The sequence below is a fragment of the Acipenser ruthenus genome, chromosome 24 (genome assembly GCF_902713425.1).
Source record: "Acipenser ruthenus chromosome 24, fAciRut3.2 maternal haplotype, whole genome shotgun sequence".
Classification (NCBI taxonomy): domain Eukaryota; kingdom Metazoa; phylum Chordata; class Actinopteri; order Acipenseriformes; family Acipenseridae; genus Acipenser; species Acipenser ruthenus.
The window spans coordinates 4,781,552-4,807,029 of record NC_081212.1 but is presented as its reverse complement, the minus strand read 5'-3'; the positions used below and the strand labels follow the sequence as shown (position 1 = coordinate 4,807,029).

At 38.0% G+C, this 25,478-nt stretch overlaps 2 protein-coding genes across 2 annotated transcripts in view; both read left to right on the top strand.

Annotated features, from left to right (window-relative positions):
- Positions 1 to 587: 587 nt before the first annotated feature.
- LOC117429782 (dynein axonemal heavy chain 17-like) lies at positions 588 to 12,426 on the top strand. Its single transcript, XM_058999146.1, has 13 exons — positions 588 to 602; positions 767 to 895; positions 1,339 to 1,499; positions 2,308 to 2,434; positions 4,753 to 4,961; positions 5,388 to 5,460; positions 6,404 to 6,567; positions 7,494 to 7,665; positions 7,962 to 8,202; positions 9,530 to 9,775; positions 11,360 to 11,501; positions 12,006 to 12,190; positions 12,345 to 12,426. The coding sequence occupies exons 1-9, from the start codon at positions 588 to 590 to the stop codon at positions 8,199 to 8,201; spliced, it is 1,290 nt and encodes a 429-aa protein (XP_058855129.1). The 3' UTR covers position 8,202; positions 9,530 to 9,775; positions 11,360 to 11,501; positions 12,006 to 12,190; positions 12,345 to 12,426.
- Positions 12,427 to 12,433: 7 nt separating this feature from the next.
- The window catches only part of LOC117429784 (uncharacterized), a 57,922-nt gene continuing 44,877 nt past the window's right edge, over positions 12,434 to 25,478 (top strand). The window contains exons 1-11 of the mRNA XM_058999144.1: positions 12,434 to 12,896; positions 13,597 to 13,769; positions 20,409 to 20,624; positions 21,390 to 21,445; positions 21,541 to 21,611; positions 22,446 to 22,556; positions 22,884 to 23,063; positions 23,443 to 23,590; positions 24,185 to 24,333; positions 24,913 to 25,118; positions 25,217 to 25,345. Of these exons, the coding sequence (XP_058855127.1) occupies positions 12,434 to 12,896; positions 13,597 to 13,769; positions 20,409 to 20,624; positions 21,390 to 21,445; positions 21,541 to 21,611; positions 22,446 to 22,556; positions 22,884 to 23,063; positions 23,443 to 23,590; positions 24,185 to 24,333; positions 24,913 to 25,118; positions 25,217 to 25,345 (1,902 nt within the window). The remainder of the gene's footprint in view (positions 12,897 to 13,596; positions 13,770 to 20,408; positions 20,625 to 21,389; positions 21,446 to 21,540; positions 21,612 to 22,445; positions 22,557 to 22,883; positions 23,064 to 23,442; positions 23,591 to 24,184; positions 24,334 to 24,912; positions 25,119 to 25,216; positions 25,346 to 25,478) is intronic.

Genomic DNA, 25,478 nt, shown 5'->3' with positions numbered 1-25,478 from the left:
CATACTGTTTGCTGCAGCCTGGGAGGGTCTTTCTGCTAAACATCTTACTCCTGGTATTCAAACTAAACCTCTGTTTCCAGCCATGCCACTACTGTTTATTTGCTTACAATCCAGGCTCTGTATAGTACACCCTTGGTTTAAAGCAGCCCTTTATGCCGTGGAATCATAAGATAAAATGGTCATGGCTCCCATTTGCCCCATAATGCCTTTTCGCAAGCGCTGCACACAAATAGCACAGTCAGTCTTCCGTTACATATATTCGAACGACGAGTTTGTTCTGAACACTGCAATGTTTTGCTTTTAATGAATTATGAAATATTTCTTTAGGTTTACAGAAACATGCTATACATGTCAACAAGCATAATATACATTTAAAAAACATTTTACTGTGCTGCATGCTGGGAGCCTGCTGTAAAATGTTTACGCTCAGGTTTTCCTGTTGCGTTTCTGTGTGTTTTCACTAGCGAACATGCTGGTGTTTTAACATCTTTTGCGGTCAGTGTTTATTTGAAACCGTGTACGTGCAATAACAGTAGTAAACCTTGTCAGCCAGTTCTGTTGAACCCGAGTAATAAATCATTTCCATTATGGCTCGCTCCTTAGTAAAATGCAAAAAATGCTTTGCTGTCAGTGGTAAGGTTTTCAAGAAAAAGGATGAGGCATGCACTCACACACGTCAATCCCTTATGACTCGTCAACCGTGTAAACAGAAAAGCATATTTAATAGAAAGTGCCCTTCAGAGGCTGACTCTCTTTTCTCATGCAGATCTGGGACTATTACATTGACAAGGAGACGTGGCAGTTTGTCAGGTGGAGTGACAGTGTCCCGCTGTACTCTGTTCCATGTGGACAGGGAATTCCATCTCAAGCGTTTGTCCACACCGTCGAAAGTGAAGTAAATGCGCCACTGTGTTATTTTTTTCTATGAATCTGTGAACAGAATGACAATACAGCGCTTTTTTATTAAGGTTCACATTTTCAGATGTAAACTTTACTGTAGCGCCAATATACAGTATGTACACTGGTAATCCGTTGAAACCACTGTGCAATATGTCTCCCAAGTCTATTGTGTTACCGTTGCTGTAATACTGTGGCTTGCTTCTGCTGGGACAGTCCATAGGTATTGTAATGGCATCCCAACAGCAGTTCAAACCTTTTGTAAATTCTCTCCCTTGCCTCTATGCTGAAACTAAAAGGAAAGTTGACATTGTCTAACCTCAGTTGGGTTTGATCCGCCTTCACAAGTACCTGAATATAATTTCTGAAATGCCAAAAACACATTTTATGTAGACAGCCACCTGCCTTTCAACATTTTCAACACTTTTCTTATTCTTGCAGCAACTGGTGTATTTGACAAGCCTGCTGTCTGCTGCGGGCCACCCTGTCCTGCTCCTGGGTGAAGCAGGTTGTGGTAAAAGTATGGTTCTGAATCAGCACATCCAGGCCCTGTACTCGGGGGATGAGGTGGAGGTGCTGCAGCTCAGGGTTGCAATGAACAGGTACAGCACTATGACTATGCACGTTGAACTGTGTCGTGCTGTATAAAGTGACAGGCCTTCATTGAAATCTGCAAGTGTGCTTATAGAGCTTTTTACATCATCTCGCCGATAGGGATCCGAATCCGTAACGGCAGGGCACCACACAAAGCTGTGCGTCCAAAAGCATAGTAGAACCCATGGTTGGTCATCATAGAAGCTCAATGCATGGTAAAGACATGGTGAGCTACAGCAATTGCTGAGCTAATTTACAGAAGTAACCTTTAATGATTCCATGGAAGAGTTGCCATTGCAAACCAACTTGAGATAACAGAACACAACCCTCCTCCCCTTACTAAGTGCTACCAGCACAGCACCTTGTGCCTGTAGCACAGCAAAGGATGCCAGCAAGCAGTGTGTTTATTTTAGAATATTGTCTATTAAAACCCCATCAAACACTCACACTCGTGCTGGAATCTCTGGAGCTGTTCATTGCGATGTGTTAAAGAAACCTGAATATTAAATGTGTCTTCTGTTGAATTTTTGATGAAAAACCGACGTGTATGCATTAAATATGATTTTTGCAATGGAAATATAAACAGCAATTTTGGCCTATATAATCTGCGGCATGTCATAATGCTTTACCTTGGAAAGAAGCTCAATTCAAAATACTTTCAGCCTTGTTTGGGGGGGGGTTACCTGATATGTGATATGTTTGGCCATTGGACTCGGAAAAGCTAATGTTGAGTAAAAATGTGATCTAAATTCCCTTAACAATTAGGATTACCACTTTATTTTCAACACTGTTCCTTTATATACACATATTCTGCAGGTCCACTACTCCTCAGAAGCTGTGGCAGAGCCTACTGAATAAAGTGGAATGGCACCATGGGGCTGTGTATGCCCCACTGAAGAATAGGAAGCTGCTGTGCCTGGTTGATGACCTGCATTTAGCTCAGGTAAACTGGCTTCAGTCATTTGATTACATACCGAGTATTTTAGTGGTGAAGCAGGATTAATATAAAGTGTGGTTAAATATACTGCAGGCTTGCACAAAATGCATTCTTCATTTTTAAGGTTTGTAACAATGTCAAAGAGAGGTTGTTGCTTTAAATAATAGACGTTAGCACCACCACTGTTTAAAGATCAATGTTATATAATAAATCATATATTTATGCAGTTTTATATATAAAAAAAATACATGTGGTCAATTGAAATGATCCAAATATTGTATGCAGTAAAACAACAAATCAATCTGTTTTGTACTATATTGATCCCCTTTTGTTTGTACTATTGTATAGGAAAAATGACTGCTCTAATACAATGCTGTATTTTACATTAGGTAGTGTAATACTATAGCTAAAGAGGCATATTATAAGACTGAGATTTCCCAGTGCTGCTACACTGGTGTTCAGCATGAACCAAAGGTCGGTCTTAAGTTATGCAAAACCTTATTAATATGAAGCCATTCCATAAATGCTTAAAACAGAACTAGAAAGGGTAACAGGAGAAATGATGCGAAGGTTATGACTTTGAATCAGTTTTATTGGAATGTTTCTTTTTGTGTTCTAACATAACGGCAGTATAAAAAGTCAACATTTCCATTTAATAATGATAAAGGTTAAATACATTCCTCTGGTTATTTTAATTAGGTCTGTATTACTTGAATCGGTACATCATTTAAACGTAAGCTGGCAGATCCAACAGCAGTAAATGTTTCTTTTTTTATTGCTTTAATATCAACAGAAATATCACACAGAGGCTGTCCTTTATTAGTATGGGATTGTAATATGCCATGTCCACTGGGGTATGCTAATTAGAAATGTAAGAAATCTGGAATTAATGTAAAGGGTCAGAGAGAGCTCATAAACTAGAGAGCAGAGGCTTGTGCATGTACGACAGGAGAATGTAATAAAATTGACTTGTATAATGGGTTTGAACCCCCACAGCATGTAGTGCCCTATATAGGGAGAATACAAGACGACAGGTCAGGAATTATACCACTGTCAATTCAGGGGGCATCTCTGGTGGAGAAACAGAATCAAAGTGAAGCACCTTTTTTTTTTTTTTTTCATTTTTATTTCTTTAGATAGAATTATGTTGTTAACCATGGTCCATCATATGTTATTTTATAGTATAAAAATATACAGGTCATCTGAGTTTGAACTACAGTAAGTGTTTTTGTTGTCAGGCAGTCTAGACATAGATTATGAAAAAAAAATGAAAAAAACTTTTAATACAGGGAGAAGTTTCAATTCCTGGCCCAGTAAAGAATGTAGTATCAATGTTAATTATGTAGGAGAGAACATATCATAATTTTGTGAAAATGTATACTGTGAAAAATAGTTGGTATTATATTTATATGTTTTGACAAAGATTAGATTTAGAATAAAAAAAGTCATGGAGATGCATTCTAATGCTTTTACAAGTGCTTTACAAATACAGCCCATTGACTAGTCTTGTATTTCACCTACACATTAATACATCTGGGTAAGCATAATTTGAAAATATTACCTTTTGCAAATTATTGTCTACAGATTAGCCTAGTCCTGTCTTTTTAAATGCTCATGTTCACATCATTAATTTCTTGACTCAGGCTGGTCAGAAAACAATTTATATTCAAATCTTGAGATACTGTAGAGATCTGCAAGAAAATAGTCTGATTAACATTCTGAGAATGGTTTTGATTAGAGTTACAGTTTTGACATTGATTACTAAAGCAGCATTGTCATTGCCCTGTTTAAGTGACTGGAATTCTTGTGTATCAGCAATTTTCTAATTTGGACTGCTATTCCCTGAGAAATGATTTTGCCACATTAGTCCTGTACTAAGGTTCCCAAGCAGTCTTGGATTTAAATTACATTGCTCTGTGGGTGGGATTTCAACCAGGTTTCAAAACAGCCAACCCCATATGGTTTTCAAAATATTTTTTAAATATTACAGAATGTAGTTTATCTCATTAAAAATATATTTAGGGTTATTCTTTCAATTGATGTTATTGATAACCTCCAAGTGCTGCAAGCGGTAGTGGGAGCATTCTTATTTGGCTCAAAGAACAACATAGTGGCAAACAGGTTGAAACCACCGTTGGATAAGAAAAACAAACTGGTCTTTCATCAAGGTCTGTTTTCAGGCTGAGTGGCATGAACAATGTAGTAAACAGACACCAAGGAATTCTATTGTATTGAGTGTGGGACACAGAGCTGCTATGATTCTGGTTGATGAAGTAGACGGTCTCAATGAAGTTCTATTTTCAGGATTGCTTTCTCCTTGGCAGGTTGATCATCATGGCAGCCAGCCAGCATGTGAGTTGATGAGGCAGCTGCTTGACTGTGGGGGTGGTTTTGACCCACTTTCCTTTGAGTGGAAGAAAATAAATAACATTACCTTCCTGGCCACTGCCAATGTGAACTCCTCTGCCAGAGTCTCGAAGCCAAGCCAACGTCTACTGAGACACTACAGCATCTTTCACTGTCCTTACCCCAGGTAGCCCCATCTCCCCACCATCTGTGTGCTCCCAGGACACTGTGTTCTAAATGAGATCTGGAGTGTTCAGCTAATCATTTGTGAGGTGATTTATAATGGCGGAACTAAAAATATATTTCTTAACATGTTCAGACAAATGAAGTCTTTAACATTTTAACTTTTAAAGTACATTGATTAAAAAAAAAAAAAAAAGTTTGTCTACATTTCTTTTTAGTATTACCGTATATATCTTGTGATTTGATGGGTGGATTTATAATGGCACTTTAACTCCAGAAATTGTTCTGTTCAGTTTTCTGAAGCTTCACAGTAGCTCAGAATTATTAGCTCTCCCCTTACAGCCAGCACGTTCCTCCAACTTCAATAAGCCGTGTTTCTAGTCAGAATTATTTTTATAATTTGCTTCTAATTGAGCTTTTTCCCTTGCAGTTCTGTCAACCAATATGGAATCTTTAGTGCTTTGCTGAATGCCCACTTCCTGCAGTCTCCTCCAGCACACCAGGTAATGGAACACAGGCATCTTGTGAAACAATGCTGACTTCTAGAATTCTTAGTGCTTCACTATCTGACTGCTTGTATAACTCTGTTATCACAGGCAGACGCATCACAGTCTTCTACACTTCTCGATATGGGGATTATGACATTTCACTGAATCTTAGAAACATCTGAGGCTTCAACGTGTTTTACTCTGATCGCATCCCCCCCCTTTTTTTTTTTTTTTTTTTTTTTTACCCTTGAGGGCTCTTTATTTTTTAATTAAGGGACTGTCCGAAAATGCAGGGGTTTAAAATGGCTACACCCGGTGATGACTGAGGCCTGTTACTGACTGTCAGGGGACTGAAGATCTTGGCTTGGAGAAAACCCTCCCGACAGCCCTCTTCTGTCATTTCAACTAATTAAAAGTGCAGAATACTCCACTGAGCCCCCATACGCATGAAGGAGCTATCCCATGAATCCCTGAGAGTGACAGCAGACAAGGACTTGGCAAGGTCATGCTGCCGATTTTAATAATCCCAAACACTGAAAGACGTCAATGGGTGAAACACTGTGATTGGGGAAAAAAACTGACTACACTTATGCATTTGAAATGGCAACTTTGAGCTACTGCACACGTTGAACAGTATTTTTCATTCTTTTGTATTTACGCAAATATGATACTGGCAATATGGCAGTACCTCCTAAGTCAAAGCAGAGGTGTACATTGTAATCCGATGGGCTTTTAGTAAATTCTCTCCACCTGCTGTATTGTATATCCTGTCTTATTTAGACAATGACAATATAGGGAGTTGTTGTAAATTTTACATTATACATTATATATGTATAGGTGGACCCTCTGTGTAAATCAGCTTGGTAATCATCATTGTATTAGTCTTTTAGGTACTTGCATGTAATGAAAGGATTGTGCCAAGATATTTTATTTGTATTATTTGTATTTTTTTTTTTAGACTGGTAGTTTGCGCTCCACAAGTAGTTATAACCACAGAGACCTGCTTTCAGCTGTCACCACGGTTACCATAGAAACTCAGGAACGTCTCAGAACCATGTTCCTCAGAACCTCCCAGAGGTGTCACTACATATTCACACTCAGGGACCTGGCTAAGACATTCAGGTAAACGAATCAATGAAATGGTGCGCTTTCATAGCCTGTACTGGAACAGGCTCTACAGAAGAAAATAATGTTTATATAACTGTGGTCTAATTGTGAGAGTACATGCAAGAAGGACTTGGTGTTCCATTAACAATCATTTTTTATATACCATAAATACTGAAAGCTGCAGACGAGAAGCATTCATTTTCAAACAGGGATTTATAGATTGCTCTGCCAAAACGTTTTACAGTTTATTTTATGTGATCCATAAATTTTCAAGATCGGTTCACCATCTGAGAGTACGGTTCAAGGAAATATATTCAGAAAATTGCCTATTAATCTTAACAATATCAGCATGTTGTAATAAAGTGCTATGAAATGCTCAGCTTGTGAAAATGGCTTTACCTTGTTTGAGTTGACGTAGTATACAGTTCTAAATAAACTTGATGTATTAGATGACCTAATAATAGTAGAGTTTTTAAAAGCGACAACTTTCTCAATTCTCTGACCTTGGGAGTGAGTACATTTACTATATAAACACATAATCAGATCCATTAGCAAATCCCAGCATTACCAGCAATGACAACACAATGGTTTGCACCAGGGTACCACTAATGTGATTCCATTGGTACAGCACCATTCAACAAACGATTCATACCACTGTACTAACTCTTAGTACAGAATCATTGCCTTATCATTGTAGGGTCACTGTTTTGCCATTTGAAGATTATTTAATATGGAGCATGTACATATCAAAACATGTGAAAATTATTTTATTGTATTTTATTTTAAGCTCTGTTTTTTGCTTTTATGAAAAAAAAAAATATTATTTGGGATTCTTTAAAATGAAAACCAGTCCCATGTATTCATCACTAGTGATCTATTGGTGAAACTAAAGATAAGTAAACACAAATTCCTCTTGTCGGTGGTGTTTCCATGTTATTCAGAAACCTCTGTCTGTCCCTGAGCCCTGAAACATCCCCTGAAGCCCTCCTGTATTTATGGAGACACGAGTGTGACTGGGTCTGTGGACACAGAATGGTCAGCTACGTGGACTACGAAAGATACACACAAGAGTACGTTGCAGCGGTGAAGAAAGCATTCACTGATGAGGAGCAGGTAAGAACTGGGTCTGCACAATAGAAGTGTCAAAATGGCGGTTGCCATTTCAGTCAAGGTCTCTGGTTAACCTATAGATTTCATCAATGTTAGTTGCTTAGTTACTGCTCTCAGTAATGATCGTCAGTATATTTGTTTAATGACACCAATTTTCAGTTATTTACCAGATTCTGCCACTTGCTGAAATTGGCACCTGGTATGATTGCCCCGATCACTCACAGGTATCCCAATGGGAAGTCCATGTCTCTCACCCACTGGTACATCCACCGCTGTGTTTGTGTCTCTGTTCATGACAGGTCAGATTAATCATTAACCCTCAGCAGCCACTGCTGAGTAATGTCATTGAGCTGGAAGGGGGGCTGATCAGCGCTGCCCCAAAACAATGGCAAGTGAGATCTCTAAACCAGCTATCAAACCAGGAGAGGCTTTATGATGGGTACCAGCACACCTTTGATGAAGACCTTGTTCGGGAGTTGCTTGAGGAATGTGAGAGAACACAACAAGGCGAATCCAAGGATGGCCATCTCCTTTTATAAGGTGAGTATTTTCTTTGAATGCAATTGGTAAGACATTTACAAAGCTATTTACACCAAAGTGTAAACTGCAAAAAATGTTGTAAAATAAAAACAAACATCCTAACTGTACTTAAAATCCCCCGAATTAAGCACCTGATGTGTTTAATTCCTTTAATTAAGTGCAAGGCTTTGCTTGTAAATATTGCACATCAAAAGAATAATACTGACAGAAATATCTCAAGCGTTGTTAATTAGCATTTTTTTTAATCATACGTTTTTTAATCAGGCACATTATAGAGCCCTCTCAAGCAAGAAATGGCAAACATTGCTCGGTTCTTAATAGGCATGAGTTGTTGAGGACCATTTACCTTGCTTTATTACAAGCTTTTATCTCAGCCATTTCAGAGATGTGATTATAGGTTTTTAAAACAAAGTGCTGTATCCATTTCATGCATTATTATTTTATAACTGCAATTAGACAAATCCCCCAACTAGATCATTTGCAAATCATTTGTATGTATCAATTGTACTGGGAGGTAAAAGCATGAATTAATAATGTATAGAAACTGACCTACAATATGATGTTGAAAACAATTCGAGCACATCTTGTGATAAACGCTGGTATGCTGAACGTGGTGCAAAGTGGGGTTAATTGACACAGATGCTTGTCTGATTTTATTTGGAACATGGTCCATACCTTTTCCTCATTTCTTACTCCCAGGATTCCAGTTAAGGAATTGCTGCGTCAAGACATTTAGCTGTTTTGCATCACATCTGTGGAATTCTATTCCTAGTATCTTTTCAATCATGCTTTTGTATTAACATAGGGATAGAAATAAAACTCCTGTTACATAGCAGTTTGATCCATGCCTGCCTTTACTATGAGTTTAATAAGACACACGTTAGCTTGTTACCACTACACTGGAGCCTAATCAAGCACATATTAAAACCTGGAATGGGTGAAACTGCTATGCAATAGGAGTCTTATATCCATCCCTGTAACAAAACTGTAGTTTATAACATCTTGGTGTGGATGTCTATATGAATGTAATTAGCATGGTATGGTATTGCCAAAAAAGAAAAATTACATATGTTTAATCTTGAAGTTTTAACATTTAAGAAATTACGTGGAATTAAATATCCCTAGTGTAGTTGTGGAATTCTCTTCCCTGGCATAGTTTCTAACACTAAGGGGGCTGCAAAAGCAGTACAGCGTATAAAAAATCTCAAGGGTCGATTGTGTTAATACTAGGCTGTCAGCTACCTGTGCCTACCTCTAAATGAAATCGCAGCCTGTGCTCGTCAGGGTTAGCTACTGTCAATAATCGTGTGTGTTATTCTCTCATCAGAGCACAATTGAGTTAGTGTGCCGGTTGACTCGTAACCTGTTGAGCCCACATGAAGTTGCCCATACCATGCTGTGTGGAGAAGGTTGTGCTGGAATGTGTGTTCCACTGGCAAGGCTGGCTGCCCATCTGTGCAGCTTCACTGTGGTCCATGTCAGCTCTGCTGCCAAAGCTGACAAGGATAGCCCTCAGATGACCAAGTCATTGAAGTCCCAGCTGGTTGACAGCTATGTTCAGGCTGGTGTCCAGGTAAACTACACAGGTTTCTGATGCAGTGGGAAATGCTGAACCACATAATAATAATAATATGTGCAAGCCAAACACAGTAATTCACTCTTATTACTGTGCCTGAGATATTCATTAAATACCCATTAAATATGACATGGCTGCTTGGATTTTCACATGTCAAATCAAGAACGCACGTTCTTCTCGTCTACGTTCACCAGAGAAAGGGATGACAGCATGAGGTCTTGTTTCTAAAATGAGTTTGGTAATAACTGCAGTACATGCTTCATTAAGGAATGTTATTAATTGTACTTTTCCCGACTGTTTTGTAAGAGTTTTGCAGTCATTGAAACGAGTTAATGTATCTCAAAAAAACATCCATGGCTAAATGATCACAGCCCACGCTGAATATTGTTACTGAATATTGCCAAAGGTATTTTCTTGTTGATAGAAGCATTTAAAGTAAAGTATAATACTGAATAATTGAATAGGAAATTCCTCCAAACCCATGGGTGTACTTTTGTGTGAGAGTGTAGCTTTTTTGCTGTGGTATGATGTAGCTACTGTCTTTAGTTACTAGGCAAAAAATGTCCAATCACTCGACACATATTCCAGTATTCGATAATCACAGTTGTACAAGACCATTTGACTTAGGAAGATATTTCTGTCATTAGTGAAATTTAATGTAAAAGTGTAAGGATGGATTTCAGTTGTGAAGGTCAATGTTACAACTAATTGCACACCAAGGTCCTTAATTTTAATGAGATAGTTAATCACCTAATGCAGTGGCATATCTATAAAGACTGTCAAGATTTTATCAAAACCTGATAACTGTCAGTCATTGTTATTTCCCAACCTTTCTGAAGGGAACCTATTGTTGTCTGCATTATTTTAAAAACTTTTGCACCTATATTATACAGAGCAGATTTGTCAAATATATCAAAATCAGAGTGTAAAGTAAAACAAATATCTGGTAGGTTAAACGAAAAAAATTAGCTGCAAGGTTTAAGACACAGATTGAATGTGTTTATGATTTATACCTCCAGATATGGTGAAGTACTTCTGATAATTAAAACTTTCGAAAGGTGCTTTTAGCCAGCAGGTGGCAGTGCTTGTCAGTAAATGCTCTGTTACAGTATTCCACATTGAACTGAAGGAAAAGACAAAAATGAAACAAATATATTCTTCTTTTTGAACATTATGTACCACCAAACCATAATCCAAATAAATGGTGTATAGTTTATCAGAACTGCATCAGCTTTTTAAATTAAAGGAACCCCGAGAAGGGTTTTAAAATTGATTAGAATTAGCAATATTATCTTTGGTCCCCCTTATCTTGTGTTGAAGATTGTGTTTTGGTTCAATGTTTGTATTTCATACTTGCATTTGGTGTATGCAGATATTTTAAATACAGTGTTATAGATGCAAAGCTGTTTCTTCTCCCTGGTACCTAATCACATATTTACATATCCTGAATACACCTGAAGAAAATGCTTATATGCAAACAAGTCTCAGACCAATAGAGGTACCAGTAATGGTGTTAATAAAGGGGTTAGAAAATAGATCTACGGTATTGGTTGGCACACTGGTTTATTGTCATCCCTGCAGGGGCAAAGGGTGGTGTTGGTGCTGAGCGAGGAGCACATGGAGATGTTCTCTCTGCTTTACATCTCAGGCCTAGTTGTTTCGCGATCAATAACTCCGCTGTTCAGAGCAGCAGACCAGCATTGTTAATGAACTTCGCAGTGAGGTAGGCTATCACAGACCAATCTTCATCTTTTCTTTACAGAATGCTATCTTCGTTATTTTATTTACCTCACTGTTTCATAACCTAACCAGAAATGAATTAAATAGATGTCTTAAATGTTGTACAGCTGAACCCAAAAGTTTTGCATCACCCTATTGAATTAACAAATTTTGCTTCATAAAGTCAAATGAAACCTGCTGAATAATCTTACATTAACATATTGAATTACATAACGCTTTGTAGTTTTCCATATACTTCCAAAAACTGACAAATTACATACTGCTTTGCAGTTCAGCAGTGTTAGACTGCATTGATTAAACAGGGTCTGCATAAACCAGTAAACAATCTATCCACCATATATTTCTTGAAATACGAATCAGAACATTTCAATGAGATTCTCTGTTTAAAATGTCCTGTTATGGAATTATAGTTTTGTATCAGTTTTGTACATCCATGTATAAGATATTTAAGCAGTAGTGTAACCACACCTTTTTTTTCCCTTGTAAGATAACTAATGAAGGCATAACCTTCACTAAAGAGGCTGCTTGGGATTATTTCTTAAGAAGAGTGACTCAGAACCTTCGCCGTATTTTCATCTGTCTGTCTACTGGGAGCAATTTCCTTCAGTGCTGTCAAGAATTTCCAGCATTTACTAATACCATCAATATCTATTTTGTTCCTCACTGGTTCAGGTAGGATTCACTAGCCACACATTACTGAGAACACAGACATATGATAAACAGAGTCATTCATTTTGCAAAAGAAAGCTTAATGGAGTGTCTTTATGCAGTGTCACAGCATTGATTGTTGTTATTAAAAAAAACCCTCCTGTTTTCTTCAACCTAGATCCAATTTGGTTGCCCAGGCCTCCTACCATATAAGAGATCTTGAGTTAAGTGGAAAAGAGAGAGAATGTGTCTCACCTTTTGGCTTCCATGCACCTTGTTGTTTGCAAACATGACGGCAACCGCAAAGGAACTGGCCGGTTTGGCCACTTGACCAACGGCACCTATGAGACGTTTGTGCGGAACTTTGTAACCCAGCTTAAGAAGAAGCATGCTGAGTTAATGGCAGAGCACAAGGAAATAGAAAAGACACTCGGGCACATCGAGGACATCTTGGTGGCCTCTGCCAAGCTGAAGAAAGACTTTCAACATGAAACGGTGGTTCTTGAAGAGCGTAAACAAGGGGCGATGCAGATCCTCATTCAGATCGGACAAGACAAGGCGGTGGCCGAGCAACAGGTTCATGCGCTCCATCAGCAGATGAAGAAGATCAGGAAACTTCAGAAGCTTCTGCCAGAGTATCAGCTGGCTCATGATAGAGCGGTGTACAAGTGTTCGGCCATTGTCTTGAACATTAAGAAGCTTGTAGGAGAGATTGATACTGACGCCTTGGGTGAGTTATAGTCTCTTATTGAATTCCAGTTTAGCAAAACAATCCGTCAGAACACTTCAATAAGAGCCCAGCTGGAAGCTCTTTAAATAACAACACAAGCATGCATTCATACTTGTAGACCTCTCTCTCTGTCTTTCAATAATTTCGGTACAGGTAATTTGCATGCTGTGTGTTATTATGGTACAGAACCTCCCATTTGCATTTCTCTCAATTCGAGAGGATGGAAATGTTGGTAAATCAAGTGGTTGATAAATAATTAGATAATCAAGGTTTTGTTGTATCTGGTCCTTTCCACCATGTTGGTACACACCGTTTAGATACATCCATATACCTTTCTTGTTGTGCCATCCTGCTTTACTGAAACTGCTGGGCAGGTGGATTCCGTTGAATTGACTTACATGCATTTGGGAACCAGCACAGAGTAAAGGACTGCTCCTAGTGTTCAGAGCTGTTTAAATGTTAAAATTCATTAGAACAGTGGAGCTAAACAACAATCTTCCACCAGGCTAGAGAAACCAAATTCAAATTCACAAACATTTTGTCTAGCACCTTCTTCTGTATCTACTTGACTAGATCATATGAATAAGCGTTTAGATTATAGATGGATTAATGATGTTTTAATTTCCACTACACCTGTAGCAGTGACCAATAGTAAATTCGTCAACAGCACACAGTTTCTTGTACTTCTCAATGACTGCAGGAGAGCTGCGTGCCATGCAGAAGCCAGATGTTGATACAGAAGTCCTGATGGCCTCAATAATCACAGTCCTGAAATCCCCCTCTGCTGACTTGACCTGGTCAAAGGGAGCTAAGAGACAGCTGGCAAACCTGGAAAGATTCCTGGAAGAGCTCAGTACTTTTAATGAAATACAAGTACGTGTTATACAATCTGTGGCTACATTCTTTATGTATCATTTTAAGAATATATCATGTTTTATTACCGCAAGGGGACACTGTGTATACAGAAGAATGTGTTTCGTTTAGCGGCTGTTACTTCAAGGACTGTACGAAATGTGCCAAATTTTAGAAACAGAAGACTGACTTCAGTCATATTAAGCAGGCCGGTTTGGTTGATTTTCTTGGCTATTTTTGTGTTTGTGTTGGCTGGCAATTCAGGCCAGCAGAAATTCCATTAACCATGTGTGTCTAGGGACACTTCATTAGGCGCACACATACATTTAAAACGGCAGTGCAAAAACATTCCTGGGATTCAGTTTATTTTTTAAAGAACTCTTGTCTGATGTGCATTGTGGAACAATAAATTCAAAGAGTATTACAAATATATCATATTGGATAGCGCTTTATCTTATGGAACGTGCATAACTGTGTAATAACATGCCGACTGCGTAACTACCAACTTCTCCCAAAAAAAAAGGAGAGAAGGCCGGGGTCCAGTTTTACTCAGCTCAATTATGGTTTGGCAGAAGTTCAACTTTGCACTTTTTTAAACTACTTAACAGGGAATTGATTTATACCACTTTGTCAAGTGGAATTTCTCTGAATTTACTTTCATTGGAATTTCAGATCTTGTGATCCTGTTATAACATGACACAAACATCACAAAAGCTCTAGAAAATGTCTAGTTCACAGTAATGGGCAACACTGCAAATAATAGTGAACCTTGTCTTTTGCCTCCTCTTTATTCAGATGTCCCAGTTAATAGGCTACAGCTATGGCCAAAAGTTTTGCATTACCCAGAATTTTAGGTTTAATACCTAATTTAAAAAATAATAATAATTAGGTCCAGACTAAGGATCCAGGATCTATTTCCTTTCAGGTCTCTCAGTACTGCTTAGCAAAAAAATATCATCCATAACTACAGCTATGGCAAAATGAAATGAAAAAAAAGCAATGATATGAACATAATTCAGATATTTTATTTAACATCTGTAATCAAAGAAATTACAAAATGATATCGCAAAAGTCTACCAGAAGCCTTAATGGCAGTACAGTATTTTATGTTAGATTTCGAAATGTCACATTTTTCAATTTGTCAGTTTTTCGTTATGTATATGGAAAACTACAAAGTGGTAGGTAATTCAATAAATTAACTTAACACTATTCAGCAGGTTTCATTCGACTTTATGAAGCAAAATTATTTAATTCTATAGGGTGATGCAAAACATTTATCAGAACCATTTTTTTAAATTTATCATAATGTGTAACACAAAGCTGACTATAGCTCGCATAATACCCTAATTAAGAGTTATTACTGTATGTACATAGTTACAAATTAGTGTTTGCAATGTTTAGATCACAGCGCCAAGTGTATAATCTCACTTTTATTGTAGTTTATGTTATACTAACTGCTGAAAACACTGCTGAGAACAGGGGAATAGAGAGATGGCCAGATGGATTGAAAGACAGGGTGAGGCTGCCAAGTACTTTATCAGCCACCTGTGCATTCCCTAAAGGACATGTGCTAATAAAACTGACATCAATGTTCATTTTCATGATTAAAATCTGTTTGGAAGGCCTAGCTAAGCTACTTGTTAAACCAGACATCTGAAATAGACTCTTTGCCCATTACTATAAAATCTTAATTTGATACTGTCATTCTTATAAACTATCTGTTTTGTGAATGTTTTCAGCTGATATACCCTGTTTGCATGCTTCTAGGTGGAGCTGAGAACAAAGACTATTAGCTCAAGTAGTAATTTGATAGATATGAACCCATTAAAGGGACTAATGCAACAGAGCTCTGGAAACTTGGTTGATGTTGACTGTTAAGTCAGTCTAATGTCTGCAATCATACAGTATTAACTGAAGGATCATTATTGTGGTACAATGCTATCGATTGCTAAAAACAATATATTTCATTTTAGAAAAGCAGTGCACATGTATATGTAAGCTAAGCAACAACAAAAAAATGTAACGTGTAAAATCTATAAAACCCTCTGCAATGTACAGTATTAGTACACTGTATTGGTAGTGCTTGGATGAATATTCAAGTATTTGAAGACCACTGCTTGAAATGCATTAGAAAAAGTACCATTTTAGTATTTGTCCATATAACACAATCTATAAATTACTGTGTCAAAAAGAAAGCAATCTAAAAATGACGTTCAAAAATGTTTACACAACTGTAAATAGAATACATTTGATATACAGATGTCATTGGCATAGTTTTTATTAAATCAATCAATCTATCTATCTATCTATCTATCTATCTATCTATCTATCTATCTATATCTATATTTCTATCTCTTTCTATCTATATAAAAAAGGATAAATATATGAAGACCTTCCACTTCATGTATAATTGCTGTTTTATCTTTTCTGTATTAAGAATATACAAACGCGTTCAAATGACATGCACAAGTCTCCTTTGATGTTCTGGGTAGGAGAGAGAGATGTGCTGCTTGCATGTGCTGTTGATTTATCGGCATGCTAATAATTAATGAGATCAGCATAATAGTTGAAGTCCTGGAGAAAGCTTTGAAGTCCGAAGACTAAACAGATTTGATTGTGCAAGTCAAGTGAAGCAGAGAGGGTACACATGCCAAACCGGACATGATAGTGCTAATTAATTGGCAAGTACAGATGGGAATAATAATACAGATGAATAATAACCTTAATGAGATTTATGGTGGCGATGCAATGCGCAGATCTATTCATTCTGGAAGTGTTTGTATTTAAAGAGTGATCTTTTTACTCTCTTCATATTTATGTTTATTCATATATTTGTGGAATAATCAAATGATACACATTTCATTTATGAAACTGTACATTTGCCTGAACATACTTGTTGGAATACTGCTGAATTAGTATTCATAATAATACTTCACCAAGCTATTTCAAACACGTGCTCTGGTATACTGAATTCTTAACCAGAAAATGCAATTAGATTTACAGAATATAATGCGATTGTTGCATGATATGAAACCAAAATGACCTACTAAATCGTTGATGTTTATTTTTTTAGTTATCTTGATGGACTGTCCAGTATATTACAAGTATTGTTATTATTATTTGTTTATTTAGCAGACGCCTTTATCCAAGGCGACTTACAGAGACTAGGGTGTGTGAACTATGCATCAGCTACAGAGTCACTTACAATTACGTCTCAACCGAAAGACGGAGCATAAGGAGGTTAAGTGACTTGCTCAGGGTCACACAATGAGTCAGTGGTTGAGGTGGGATTTGAACCGGGGACCTTCTGGTTACAAGCCCTTTTCTTTAACCATTGGACCACACAGCCTCCTAAAAGTATCAATACATATTAATAAAGAAACAAATAATATGATGTGGGGGGGAAAATAAATATAAATGTATTGCCTGATTGAATTTTGTTCTATGTTAAAAAAGCAGTTTCTCAAAGCATAAGAACTCTTAATACTTATCTCAAAAGACATGTTCTGCATCTTTAGAGAAACCTCGCTATGCTACATGTCAATAAAAAATAAAAAAAAACATTTTAATTGGAAGTTGTTTGGTGAAAAGCTATTGAGATAAATATGATGTATGAGAATTCTGTGGTGCTTTTTTCATACAGAATGATCATTTAAATCTGCCCTATTGAGGGACTGGGGAAGCACATTGCAAAAATGTACACTTGGCCTTGCCTCTGCAAATGTATTGAGTCCTGCAGGTTAAGGTCATCAATCAGAATCATTTAACAACCTTTTGAGTGATTACTTTGAAATGTAATGGCTAAGAGCGTGCGCTTCATCTACAAGTGATTAATCTCTGCGGGTTTATTGATACGCTACTCAGTACTCATAAATCAGTGATCATTAATCCCCCACATAATTTCCCGTCATTCTTCCAATTCAATTCCCCACTAGCTAATTGAGATTGAACGAGTGGAAATGTACTGGCTTGGAATTAAACAAATCCAGTGCTTTGCATGCTGTAGGAAAACCACACAAGAGGCCTTGATGATGTTTGACCTCCGATTGGGGAGGGTGGGGGTAGTGAAGTCATAATTAACTGCTGTATGTTTGCATCTCGTGTGCAGGCTGCTGGTGTAGAACCGTTTTTGTTGTGAAATACATGATATGCCCAAAGCTTTCAACTGGAGTATCAACCTCAAATTACAAGGTGAAGATATTAATACTTTTTAACGAAGGGTGCCTCCTTAAAAATATGTATTTAAACCAGCTCTTGACTGGTATATAAGAAAAAAAATGGTTGGGTACCAGTTCATCAGTGCACCAGTTAATAATAACATGAGTCTGGTTCCAGCTACTCTAATGATATCTCAAACTGGAGTAAGTCCTATTCAATTTAACAATACCAATCTAAGGAATTTCTCCAAATGTCCTGTATTATTGTAATTTATCACACAGGACCAAATGTAGCACTTTAGCTTGTGAGAGATTCCCCATTAGTTTACAGTTCACCACTAATATAGCTGGTCTGTACACAATTACAACAACTTTGATTGATGCTGGAGAGTCTTTTTTTAAAGTAATTAAACACACATTTTGTGTTCCACATGCCAGTAACTGTTGGACATTCTGCCAGCCTGGCTCATGTGGGACAGCTTCCTCCTCCTCATGAATGAAGGCAACTTACAGTTCTCTTATGATGAATAATGCATAGGATTCAGTCCAGCAATTTTGTTGTAGATCAAAGTGGTCTGAAAGGAACGGTCTCTTTTTATAAATCAGCAGCCTGGTATAATCACTGCTCGGAGAGTTTGTCAGACACGAGAGAAATACCCATCCCTTGCATTACCAGGAGTGGCTTGGGATTCTAGTGGTCGACTCTGGAGTCCTGGAAAGACAAGCCCATGAAATCAATAGCAGCCTGGATGCTTATGAGACCACATGGGGGAATGCTTGAAAAATGGTCTTGCGGCAGGAATTGAACCATTGCCCCCATGGGATCTATGTGAAGCCCAGAGAGCTTCAGTAAAGCTCAGAGCAGGACTCTACTGCATGGATCTGCATTCTAGGAGCAAATACCAGAATAATTGACCAGCACCAAATTATTCAATCCAATTTTTCAACCCAAAAAGAGTATTACAAAAAAAAAAAAAAAAAGGTTTGTAGGGTTTGAAAAAAGACAGATATGCAGAATGGCTGAATGACAGGAAGACCTAGACGGTTAACAGACAAGCAAGTATCACTTGAAAATAAAGAGCATGTTTAAGCGATCTTGCATCATTTTATTTGTCTTATGCCCCAGATACTGCCAGAGATACAGATACTCTTTAGTTGTAGAGCTTCTGTCTAATTTCAGCAAATGTTACTTTATCACCACCTTTGGTAACCTAAATAAAATGTTAATTATTTTAAAAGGTTTCACTTCAAAGGTTCTTTGGTAGAAAGCCAAGCTTCATATGAACACATCACTTACTTCTATCCATTTTAGGAGACAAAATACATGCTGAATGTTTATGACTTTGATGATTTGCTATATAATTGCAGTATGAAGCAATGCACTAATGATGCATGACTTTACATGTAAAATACTAATTATTGATCTGTTATGTTGTTTTCACAGTAAAGGCATGCACAGAATCATTAAGAATACCATTCAATATTAATGTGGCGATAAATGTTTTTTTTTCTCTCGATCGCGCTAACTTTGATAATACTTTGAAAAAGAACCAATTGAGCATCACGATGTGCATTGGTGACCATTTTCCCTTTCAGGTTGGCAGAGCTACAATACATTAGTTTAAACCATTCGTCATGTAAATCTTTAACAGATGGAATGCTAGCAAATACAATGATACAGAATTAGTCTAAATCTGACCTGACAATTAAATGAAGCTATATATTAGTTATTATGTATTACCTTTGCAATCTGTTAGGTGTCGTTGTGAAAATTATAAACATAGTGTGTTGTATTCAGAATTGATATGAGATAGTAATACATCAAATGTACTGGTAAGGGCAGTATCAGTGGACAGAGTCTAGTGCAGAAATCAACCTATTTGATTGATCGTGTAATGTCACACAATTCATATTTTTGAATTTCATTATTCTAAACCTCAAATCTCAAAATGTCTGTGTGGACAAAGACCAATATGTTTTCTTAGCTTCTCACCACCTAGGATAATCAGAACAAATGCAAACTTCTACCCTCCTGTCGGAGTATTAAATGACAGCCGTTGTACTGTACCATTGTTCTGTTGCCCTGACATCTACTCTCTCCCATGAATGACTGGCGGACTGGGTGGCTTTAGGTCAGGTGTGTCCAATCACAGTCCTGGAGGGCCATGCGACTCCAGGTTTAACAGATACAATTATATAATTAACCACTTATGGAGGTTTAATTGGTTCAATTAAACAATTTAGAACAGGATTGGAACAAAGGCCAGGAATGGAAGGGTCAAATTTGCCACGCCAGCTTTAGGTATTTTTACTTTTATTGACAGTAAAAGTATTATTACTTTGTGTGTGTTTTCCATACAGCAGTGGTTATGCCTTTTCAAACCAAGATGGCAGGTGTTTGGAAGGTGGTAACAAATACATTCCCACTCCATGCTCTTCGCACATTATGCTGCTTTCATTACAAAAACGAAAAGCACCTGACACTTCTTGATCTCTTCTCAAGGTCAGGCCTTTACACAGTAAGGTGGAAGAGATGACAGCTGGTTTAGAGCAAGCCGTTCAGAAGATGAACACCCTACAGGCAAAAAATAGTACACTTCTGAGACGTCTGGATGAGCTGGAAAAGGGGTTTGAAGAAGCCTCCATTGACAAAACTGACCAAGAGAGAAAGACATCAGAGACTATGAGCCAGCTGGAGTACCTTTCTTCACTAGCAGAGGTCAGTCGCACTCTTTTTTTATAAATTTAGTTGTCACCAATTTTTTACCCCGGTTTTCTCCCCAATTTAGTATGCCCAATTATTATCTGTATCCTCGGCTCACCGCTCACAACCCCTCCGCCGACTCGGGAAGCGGCGGCTGGAACACACGTCCTCCGAAACGTGCCACCAGACCTATAGTGCCGGAGGACAACACAGATCTGGCGGCTCCACTGCAGAACCACAGGCGCCCTATCGGCCACAGGGGTCGCTGATGCACGGTGAGCCGTGGATTCCCCTGCCGACCTAAGCCCTCCCTACCCGGGCAGCGCTCAGCCAATTGTGCGCCGCCCCCTAGGAACTCCTCGGCTGTGACATAGCCTGGATTCGAACCTGCGATCTCCAGGCTATAGGGCACATCCTGCACTCCGCGCGGAGCGCCTTTACTGGATGCGCCACTCGGGAGCCCCCCAGTCGCACTCATTTTTAACAATACATCAAGAATTTGAATACATCCCATATGGGACCAGTTTACAATACAGGAGGTCCAACTTGCTGCTAGTGATAGTCCATATATATATAGCAGTATACAAGATGTAAAGTAGAGACTACCAGTATTCTGTTAAATGCAGGAGGTGCTTGAATGAGCTCTGTTTTTATTTGTATTTCTGGATCACATTTGGCCCCTTAATGGTAAATTTAATATCAAAACATTCTTGATATGAAGCAAAAATTTCTCACTTTGTGTGTTTTTGTTGCCAAACCTACATGTCTTCTCTATTTCAGATACTGCAGATGGAGCACAACAAGTACTCTGTGGTTTCCAGCTCCCTCCCAGAGTGGTTCACAGGTCTCTTGGGAAGCACGGCCATGGCTGCAGGGTTCTTGACCTACCTTGGTCCTTATGAGTACCTGTTTTCCGGCGTCTCATTCTGAGTGTGGAGTGGCCGCTGTGTCTGAAGGAGAGGGGTCTACTGTTCCTGATTGACTCTGTTGATCCTATTCAAGGTACAGGAACATTTTGTGGTGCCGGTATCTGACAATGTGTACTTGTGCTATGCAGATTATTGAAGCCCAAAGCTATAGGAGAAGTCCCTGCTGCAGTGAGACCAGGTCACCTATAGCAAAATGTATTTATTTATAATATCCTAAATTACCATACAAAATGAGTTAAAGAACCAAAAGATTCTCAGCTCAAGGGGTACCTGTAATAAGGTGTTTGAAAATAGATTTTAAAGCATTGGTTAGCACTTTTTTTATAGGGCACACCTTGTGGAACTGTAGTAAAGATGTTTATTTAATTTTATTTCATTTATTGCATGTGTATAATTCTGCTTTTCTTAATATTCCATATTGCTCAGTTGAATGTGGTTTCAGTAAATATGCACAAAATGTGATTTGCTTTTCGATTAAAAGAGATTTACCAAGAAAAAGTTACCAAGCTTTGAAAGTCAACCCTAAAGTGAGCAATCCTTAAAACGGACCCTTATTCTTATTTCCGTGGTCTTTATGGCTGATAAGCCTATTAAAAGAAGATATTTTCCCAAGGCTTCAGCTATAATAAGCCCAATGATAGAAACCAGCATTGATTTTTATCTTTGTTTACATCCAGCTGACATGTTATCATTAATCTTGTCAAGTGCTCTAAAGAACTAGATTTCATACTAGATTTTAAATAGGGGGAAGGCTGTCACTTTTGTGTGGGCTGCAAGATGGTGGGTATTAATTGAATGTACTAATTAATATTCAGAGCTGTGACTGCGGATGTTTTGAGAGCTTGTTGACGGAGGTGATTAAATCATTGTAAAACCTTTCCTATTGCTGTCGTTTTCCTTGCTGTAGGGAGAGTAACTGATTTCTCCATAGAATTCTTCAAGGGAGACAGCGAGGAAACAAAGGAAACAGATGTGATAGCTGATTGCAACCAAGATCAGGAAGATCAAAACCAGCAAGGTAGAGAGGAGGATTCCTTGGGGATCTGTGCATCACTTGTTTTCACTTTAACATGTTTTTTTTTCTTATTCAATAGGAGGCAAAAGGGGGTTTCTTTGTGTTTTGATACCATCGATCTTGTTTTTTTTAATAATGAATGAGATTCCAAATTAATCCACAAGGTAAAAAATGTTGTCCGATTCTGTTAGTTATATTACCCCACCCCACCAAAAGTAGTGAAAGCCACAGAAAAATGCTGTTTGGTGGTTTATTAGAACAATACCGTTTTTTTTTTTTTTACATTAAAAGTTGGGTGTATATTTATACACAACTTTTGCTTTTACCCAGGAGTTAAACAAGAAGATCCTGCAGTCACTCAGCCTGAAGTAGACGTATGTAGCGACTATGGGTCCTTTCCACAAGACCTCCCTGCTCCTGTCATTACTGAGGAGCATTACCCAGACTTCATCAAAGCCTTGCTGAAGCTTATAGTAGGACACAAGCAGGTCCAGGAGTGGATAGCCAAAGGTGAGGCCAGTTTGAACAGGTCAGGATTGTCCACAATGCTGGTTTTTCTTATAGTACCATGCTTTCAGTGATTAGGATTTGATCATCCATTTTAATCTCCCTGGGTTTCTTTTTTTTTGTACTACTTTGCTGTACATTCTGTTGAATTAATTAACATTTGCTTGTTTAATTAAAAAAAGGAGAAAAAAACTGTATTAATTAGATGTTTGAATATCCATGCTAATCATTGCAATTATCCATCAGATACCACATTAGTTTGAGCTGCCGCTGCTGTAACAATCTTGCTAGACAAAGCTGTTGTTGTTTGAGGGAATCTCCAGGGAGCTAGTAGAGAAATACTATCCTGCCATTTTGAATGTAATTTCGCCTTTCCTTCTAGATTGGACGCTCCATCAGATGCAAAATGCTGCTGTCCTGTTCACATCCTGGCAGAAACCTCCTTTACTGATTGACTCCAGTGATGAAACAGAGAAGTGGCTCAAAGAGCTCCACAGCGCATCTACTGTCAGTGTCAAACTTGGCGAGAGGTTAATATTTACTGAAGTTTCCACAGTGTTACCTAAAACAGACTCAAATCCATTCTCGATGAGCATGGCTCCGGTTGAGCCCACAGTTAAAAAGCAACGTTGTGAAGACTCGCTCTGAAGTAGAAATTAGTAGAAAAGTAGAAAAGTTTCCCCATAGTAAAAACATAGAAAGTGTAATGAAGCATAGTGTGAAGCATGAGTAAGCAATTTAAAGATTAGCAAGATATGATAAAGCACATTAATAAACATGGCACACCAAGGTCAATGCATAGTATAACTGTGGGGCAAAGCATGGTAAAACTGCAAAAAATACAGTGCAACAATACTGTGGTAAACATTTATAAGGGGTAAATGAAGAATGGTAATGTGCATTGTGGAAATGAGATGGCTTGGGGAGGCGAGTAGTACAGCAGATTTATACTGTAATTCTTCAATAACAAACATGAAGCCCCAGTCAGTCACATTAACTGATTTTTAAGCCTGTATAAATGCCATTTTTTTTCTTTCTGGCTTTAAAAAAGGCATGACCTGTTTAATATTTGATTTAGTGTATAGATTATTTATCTGTTTTGTTTTGATTTCAATGCTACCCAGGCCAGAAAGCAGCGTTTTATTAAACATTGAGAAGGCATTGCAGTCAGGAAGCAGTTTGCTCCTATATAACTACACCATCAAGTGGGACGACCTCGTTCGACCACTGATTGAGCACTGCAATACAGCTACTGAGCATAATCTTCAACTGGGTAAGAGCTGAATGCACAGTAATACATGCAGGCTGTCTGCAGCTGGACATTCTGTGTATTTGATTTATAATGCTTAGAAATATTCTACTGCGTTGGAGAAACATGGTCTTTAATCTGCAGTTAATGGGGAGGTTTAATGGTTTGCAAGTAATGTAATACATATTTATCTGTGTCTGGTTGTATTCTTTTTCAGTCATTGCGAATGTACAGTTTAGCTGCCTCATGAATTGGTTGATTAATTGTGAGTAAATGTACTGAAATGAAAACCATTTTTTATTCTGATTGCGGTCGATGCTCTATATCCATGAATCATCCTGACAGATTTTGGTCAACGGTTTTAGATCCTTCAATAGACCCATTTGTGTCTGGCCAAGGTGGTCCGTTGGCAACCACTGGCTGCAAATGAGGCATGGACACACTATGGATGCAAACATTTAAGTTCAGTTTGTTTTATTTGATTATGTGTGGATTTTGTTTTCAATGCCCAGGAACTGTGGACAGAATTAAGATTCATGGACAAGCTTGTCTGATCATGAAGACAGGGATTCACTTTAAGGAGGGGTTGTTGTCTTATTCCAGGTTCTTCTAATATCATCTGCTTGGAAGGCCACAGATTGCTGTGCTCAGATCAGTTTAGACTGTACATCGCTACGTCCCGGTTCAGGACTGACATAAACTGTGGAACAACCCTCATAAACTACAGAGAGGGAGAAGATACTCTGAGAGATGTGTTATTGCACAGGATGTTTAGCAACACCCAAACCAATCTTCAAGGTCAACTAAAGGTAAATTGGTTACTTGTTTAGTACAATGATAAAGCTATAAAACACAGTCCAAGCTGTACTTCCCCAGTACTGCATTACTGTGTGCGTTTCCTTAACAGAAAGTAGCAAGGACCATTCTGGACGCCCAGGACTCCCTGAGGCAGCTGGAGATCAGGTTTAGAGAGTGTATTAATTCTTCACCCCAAAACTCTGATGGAATAGCAGACATCTTCAATGCTAAGAATCAAGTAAGTACAGTACACAGATAAATAATCCTTTTTATCTCATTTTCTTCATTTTTAAAAAGCTTCCACTTAAAGTTGTTAATTAGTACATATGTTTGCATCCAGGTGCTAATTTAATTAATTCCAACACGTTTTA

Coding starts and splice junctions, on each gene's coding strand:
- LOC117429782 (XM_058999146.1), top strand. Junction 4,962..5,387: donor TTTCACTGTCCTTACCCCAG/GTAGCCCCATCT, acceptor TTTCCCTTGCAG/TTCTGTCAACCAATATGGAA. Junction 5,461..6,403: donor AGTCTCCTCCAGCACACCAG/GTAATGGAACAC, acceptor TTTTTTTTTTAG/ACTGGTAGTTTGCGCTCCAC.